At 38.0% G+C, this 7,146-nt stretch overlaps 1 protein-coding gene across 4 annotated transcripts; it reads right to left on the reverse strand.

Annotated features, from left to right (window-relative positions):
- Positions 1–4,955: 4,955 nt before the first annotated feature.
- Smp_035200.1 (putative hsp40, subfamily A, members 1,2,4) lies at positions 4,956–6,464 on the reverse strand (the record flags this gene model as incomplete). Of its 4 annotated transcripts, XM_018793365.1 has the most annotated exons (4): positions 5,130–5,461; positions 5,500–5,958; positions 5,993–6,275; positions 6,309–6,440. In XM_018793365.1, the coding sequence occupies 4 exons, from the start codon at positions 6,438–6,440 to the stop codon at positions 5,130–5,132; spliced, it is 1,206 nt and encodes a 401-aa protein (XP_018647887.1). The 4 variants fall into 4 exon arrangements, with proteins under 4 accessions (XP_018647888.1, XP_018647885.1, XP_018647887.1 ...); XM_018793368.1 differs by having other exon boundaries at positions 4,956–5,958; positions 6,309–6,464; XM_018793367.1 differs by having other exon boundaries at positions 4,956–5,461; positions 5,500–6,275; positions 6,309–6,464.
- Between the last annotated feature and the right edge of the window lie 682 nt (positions 6,465–7,146).

Consider the following 7,146-nt stretch of genomic DNA (forward strand, 5'->3'; position numbering starts at 1 on the left):
ATGCACATTGCTTCAATTACCTAATGTCTCACTGTAATGCACAAACGTCTTAATATAAGTTTATCTTGTGCAACATGAGAAGTACTCCATTCTCTCACTAAAATAAGCTGTTTTTTAAATATTAAAAATATATCATGCAAACTTGCGTTTTTCGAGAGAGTGGACTTGTGTTCTTGATAATTCTGCTCATCAGATAATCACATATTTTATTCTGCAGCTTCAGATTCAATTTTCTAAATGTAGTCTGGTGAACAGTTACGATTTCAACTTCGAACGCGCGTAATTACTGGTATAAACGATCCCAAACTTGAGTACCAACTTATACAAATTTTGAAGTTACCACCACGGATTGACCTTAGTTAAATAACCATTAACTAAATCGGTTCATGTTAACAAAATTCTATGATCTCCATAAACACCCTATGTAGTAATTACGTAGATTTATTTCGGTTCCTCACAAATTTCCAATGATTTCTGTATTACTTATGAGGGTGTTAATAATGATCGTGTTGATATAATTATAATTCAACATGTTCTATCATTCCGTAGAATCCTAAGCGCAGTTCAGAAAGAAATGATTTGTACCCATTGAAATAAGTGAATAATTCAAAATCTTCATACCCGTTGTCCAGTATTAAATCCCACTTCTCATATGGTAAACAATATCATCATATTTCATGTCATTTTATTACGCCTGTGAAAAGACTGGACATACATACAAAGTATGTTAGAGTTCCAAAATGCTAATTACTGAGACATAAAATGATTCTGGTCCGAGATAAGTTGGTTTCTAGAAGCGAATGGATTTATTGTCACTTACTACTGAATGCAGCAATACTTCACGTTTCATTCAGAATTTGATTACTTACCCAGTTAAAGTCTCATTCATTTGTTAACAATACTGCTAGTATTGAATTTATTAATTCCAAGAGAAATCTACTGTTCCTTTTTAATCATGAGCATCTAAAGACTACAGGCAAATCAATCACTAGTATAATTAATCACAAGCTTCCGATTATTAAGATGATCGAAATTGCATTACGGAAGGAAGTAGTTTGTTCAACATTTCTTTCTCTGTTAATGAATACACCTTACCTGCGCTTTGGCTAGAGAATACTGAACACTTAGATATCCCTGCGTATTAATTTTTCTGATATTACCTTAATCAAAGGTACTGTAAGCCTCTAAGTAGTATGAAAGTGAGGCCAATAATTCTAGACATAAGGGGAAAAACCTATTTGCTTGATGTGTGGGTTGGTTCCATTTCGTTCAAGAGTGCCTGTGATAGAAGAATTAAATAAACCTGGTTGGAAAAAGTCTAGTAGTTCTAGTTGAATCATCCAGCTGGATTGCTATTGTAGCTTTTATAAGAACCGATGGAAAAACATCTAGAATTTATGGTAATTAACTCTTGACGCTTAATACTCAGCTATTGAAACCAAGTTATACATGTGAAAAACTGAAGACGTGTTACACAAAGAGCGTAAAAATATTTCATTAAAATACACGTGAGAATAACATTTGCAAGTCCCTACGGATGACGTCTTCACTGAACTTACTACTACAAGTACTTCACTCTGGGTAAATGATTAGTGTATTTTCAAATAAAGAAATCCCTTCTGTTTTGACACGCGTGATCAGAGAGTTTATCACAAACGTAATTGAATTGTATTCCGTTATTGATTATTTTGCTGAGTGAATGATGAATTAGACTATCTCTGGTCTTCAAGGTACTGAATCGTATTAGGATATCATAGTTCTTACAGCAAATAATGAATTGTATAATGAGTCTTCTGAAGCTATTTAGACGCTTTTATGATACAAATCTTGTAGTAAAGCCATTCAAATGTCGATTTCAACTCAACATATCGATTTCCTGTCCCACACTATAGATGTTAAAGGATTTTAAAACTGATACGAATAGCTTAGCTTCACTGATACAAACACCATCACTGAGTGGTTTAATACTCAGGTGAAGGATTAGTACCATTCAGTTTTATCCCTAACTTAATGAAGCGACTATCACTAATTATTGATTTGTACAGGAAAAAAATGAGAATACATTATGAAATATTTTGTAATTTATTGAGGCTTTTTCAAATTGTTTTCACCAACTGAATAGTCTACCAATCATTAGAACTCTAATTACATGTCGCTCCAACGGAAATAGATGTAACAGAACAGGAAACCCGTAACTTCCATTTCAAGATGATTAAATAAAAGTAAGCAAGGGTATCCCCAAATGCAAAGGGATAACCTAGCTAATCCTAAGGCACCAAAAGACGGTATAAGCATTTTTCGGTGTAAAACAAAATACTGAAGTTGATTTAAAATCTGATAAGACTACTTTGTTAGACGTTTTCTGGAGTATCTCAGTAGTGTAGTTTAAAAATTGAGTGCTTATAGTTTCACCGCTGTACATAGAGAAGCCAAAAGTATATAACGTGCGAATTTTCCAACGACTATTTTGGAAAATTATTCAATGGAAGTGACTGTTAATTCAACCGTTACCTTCCGATTGGACACAACTTGCGAAACGGTCGAAAGTGTCTGGGAAGTACCATAAGTGGACTAAGAAGGGGCTGGAATGTTCAGAGCAAGTATAAACTCCTTGTGCTTTGCAAAACGAGAAGTATACCCCTACTTCCTGAAGGCGCTTTACGTTCGAATGGCCGTTAACGATCCCTGATGTTAATGCTACAGGGCTCGCTGGCCTTCGTCACTTTAGCTAAAGCCTTTACAACCTGTTTAAGAATTCCATTCAGGTAGTTCGATAACAATAAGCAACTAGACGTTAGATGAAGACGAATCAAATCAGCACTCAAATAGCCACGCTTCTGGGTTAAGTAGGTCACTATTCGATTCTTTTCAGAAGCGATCTCGTTAACATTAAACTTTTAAACATTTGGCTTTGGTAATTCTAAAATGTTGCCCGTTAGTGCCTGCTATGGCTTCCTTTGCTTTCACTGCTCATGATTGTCGCCGACCTCAATCAGATTCTCTCGATTGTCATCGTGTTTAGAGGCTGACGGGATAAATTCTTGGGCATCCACGGACTTAGTAGACAGTACTGAAATCTGCCGATGTCGAAACATAAGGAAAATCCAGTTCGTCCACACAAAAACCCATATATATTTTCATGTCCATTAAAATGTTCACAAAAATACTTAAATTAGCGAAATGTGGACCCCTATTTATTATCTTTGTTTCGTTTATATATAATCGTATTTTTCATTCATCTCTTTAAAATTATTAAATCTCATGACCGCACCATATCCAATAAGCACTTGCCATTTGTACATCCCGTAGTTTTCTAAACAATTACCATGACCGGAGACAATTACTAAGTCAACAGTGCATTAATAGACTCCCTAGAGTTCTAAACCCAATTTTCCTATCTGTCACATAAAACGTAGTTTCGTGCTATCGAAGTCAATCCGCAGTTTTTGGTTAGTCCAATAATAGACCGAGGGTGATAGATTTTTTGTTTCATGAAACAATCGTACATTTCGCTAGTTGGTAGTCGTCTCATCGTGGCAACAGAATGAAAACGTTGTTTCCGACACAGTAATAACTTCTTCATAGTGTTTTTCCGACTAGTTTCAAGCTATATGCACTTAGGCATAAGACCGAGGGACACTTTCTGCTACTAAAGGTTCAAAACAAATCATTAACACACTATAAAATAGTGTCAATTCTTCTAGAGCTACTATTCAGCCGTATACATAAGCTATAACAACTTGGTATGTTAACTATCTATATAAATACAGATAATAAACCTACTCACGCCCAAAATTTCAACAAATTACACCTCGCCAAGTCTAAACTACGGTATCCCAAACCTCACACAAGTTGCATGATATAGTGTGACAAATATTTGATGCTTCCCTGTACCAAAGTTTGTGTAATAATAAAATGAGTCGGTAATCGAACTTATGTCAATCTAGTTTAGTTACAATCAGAATCCTTTTGACTTATATTGGCTTCGCTTAGTATTCTGAGTCGCGGTAGGCATGCGCAACCTCTATCAGCTGCTATAAACGAGGACCTGTACTGACACTAGTCTAATTCCATTCTCAAGATGCACTCCCATTCTAAACACAACGCCATCTGCTTGATGGTCTCACCACATGCAGCATCTTAAAGACACCAACTATATGTTGGTAACCTCAAAATGGAGCAACATCACATAAGCATAGGACCGCACTGACTGGTGCGCAATTTTCGCCTCTCTTAGGTGGTGGAAATCCTAAATGTCTGTAGCCTCGAAGTTTGGGTCGACTTAAAACCTCCGACGGTCAAAGTCATGAACATATACCATAGTTTTGGATTTAATTTACTACAATTTTATAGGCCTAATAATTATCAATAGACAAATCGGCCTTTTGACCAAGCTATAAGCCACTCCACTAACTACAGAGTCCTAACATGAGATTGATTTACTGAACGAATACGGATATCAGAGTAAGGAAGGTCAATAAAATACATTAGGAATAATAATGAAAAGATGACTTACAGGCTGTTTGGGGAAAGTTATAGGAAGAACCACCAAACAAAATACGTATCTTTGCCACTGTGGTTTGCTAAAGACTGCCTAAGAATTACTGCAGCATTTAATTGACAACCGATTGAGAGAACGTTCACTGGATTTGCTCAAACACAGTCCTCAAAAAGCAACAGGAACCACCTAGAGTTGTTAAATGTGGGTAACTCACTGTTACGGCCACATTCGCAGCTACCTTACAAGAAAATGAGAAGCAACTATCATGAGACCGATTTGTTAAGATTGTTTTTCGGTACCGTAGCAGTTAAATTTACTGGTTGTCTAAATAAGAATCTGACGCTGTTCTAGTTCACGAACAGTAAGTTCTTCCCAAAGGCGAGAACTAGACAATGCATTATGACGGCCAACTCGGTTACAAATAATCTCAAAGTGAACAGAATTCAGAAAGTGTGACGATTTTTCCGTAGACAAGTTTAATTCGAAATATATGGATGATAACGAAAATGACTGTTGTTAAGGTTAAGTAAACACATCAAGTGGCTCATATAAGATGTGTATATCATATAGACAGCACAAAATGCACATCCGCAATTCAATCCAGGATAATGAAGTAATCACAATCACATTAGGCAGATGCACACTGAACTCGCGGATTGGAACTCTCAGAACCATCTACATCTTCGTATACTTCACCTCGGCGTTCCTGTTGCTGGTGGTCAAACTCTGGATCGAACGGATGCAACTCAACCGATTCTGCATCTTCGGGAATATCTTCGATACAGGTAGGTGGAGGAAGTAACTTTCGCAACGATTCCAGTTGGGTCTTTGGAAGAAATCCATTCTTCGGGAATACTATGTCAAACTTTATGATGAGTCGGCCTTTGTCGAACGGGTTTTTGTATCTTGGCATTCCCTCTCCTTCAATCGCACGGAAATCCTTATTAGTATACACCTCACCTAATGGAGAATCCATGAGACCAAAAATGGGAGCTTACCGGGTCTGGAATTTATCACTAGTGTCCGATCATCTAATGTTCGTATCGTCCGCTGAAAGCCACACAAGGCTTCAGAGAGTGATAATTCTATGGTGTGTATCAAGTCGTTTCGACGTCTGATGAAACGGCTATGCGGTTGCTCATCAAGGGTAATGATAAGATCACCAGGTTCAAGGCCCGGTTCGCGATCGCCTTCGTCATGAAATTTGATTGTTTGACCATCAGTCATTCCTTTGTCTATTGGGACTTCAATCACCTTGGTTTCGCGGACAACTTTTCTGCCTTCACACTTTTTGCAACAATCCTTTGGATCAATAATCTCTTTCTCACCCTTGCACGCACTGCATGTAGTCTGTATCTGCTGCACGAATCCGACGTTTAATTGGCGAACGTGAGTCTGAATGCCTGTTCCGCGACACGTACGACAGGTTACAACAGCACCCGCCTTGCCACCACGACCTAAAAATAGCAAGATTCGAGTACACGGGCTTACCTTGACACTGATCACAAATAACTTTTCGCGTAACACCAAGTTTTCTAACACTGCCATTGTAGAGCTCTTCTAAAGTCACTGATAACTGGTGCACACAGTCTTTTCCGCGACGGGGTCCGCGAGAACGACCACCCCCGAAGAACATTTGGAATATATCCATTGGGTCAGCCATTCCACCTGACTCAACTCCACCCTCCTTAATTCCTTGCTCGCCTCTTGTATCATATATTTCTCTTTTTTCAGGGTCACTCAGAACCATAAATGCTTGAGAAATTTCTTTGAACTTTGTCTGTCAAAGTTACACTGGCTAACATACCTTATCTGCGCTATCCGGATTTTTGTCTGGGTGATACTTAAGGGCCTTTTGGCGGTAGGCCTTTTTTATTTCCGCCTCAGTTGCGGTCACAGGGACACCGAGCAGATCATAGTACTTCCTTTCCTTCACCATCTCTGTTAAAACCCGCTCTCACTGATTAGGAGCGGAACTTTCTAGACGTAAGAGAAACAGTTAAACAATTGACACATACTGAAGCCTTTGCACTTCGAAAATAAAGATATTATATATGCTGCCTATTCTAGTTATTTGATTCGGTACTTCTATGAAAATTTTGATGCCTTCCTTAGGTATTAATTAGCTAAGGAAAATACATTATATTAAACAAACTTTTTGATAGTTGAAAGAACTCTCGAAAAGCTTGGGTGTTTTAAGGTTTTGTGTGTCTTTATCTCCTGAACAAGGCCTAATTATAACTGACACTTGTTCTTCTATTTCCACATTGTAGTGGTTAGCCAGAAGTCGTATTTTACCGGTTCTTAATTCAGTTTCAGTTTGGAAAGGACAGGAGGCTTGATGGCCTGTGTTAGTCCTAGCGATGATAGTCTCTCAGTTGATCCAGCTTTCTTTTGAAAGAGTCGACGGATGGAGCCTCAACCATGTGCTGATGATTCGATGGGAAAGTCGATAGTCAGCTGACAAGTAATTCGTTCTGGGCCTGTGAACTTTTTTGTAGTGTCCTCGTAAATCTTCTGTTTTGGAAGACAAGAAAAATGAGGGCATATCAGGTGAAAATTTATCACTAAGCAATTTGAAAACTGTAATCAAGTCGCCTCTGATTCTTCTATATGACAGCGGGAATAGGTTGGTCAGTCTATCG

The sequence above is a fragment of the Schistosoma mansoni genome, chromosome 1 (genome assembly GCF_000237925.1).
Source record: "Schistosoma mansoni strain Puerto Rico chromosome 1, complete genome".
NCBI classification, from domain to species: Eukaryota; Metazoa; Platyhelminthes; class Trematoda; order Strigeidida; family Schistosomatidae; genus Schistosoma; species Schistosoma mansoni.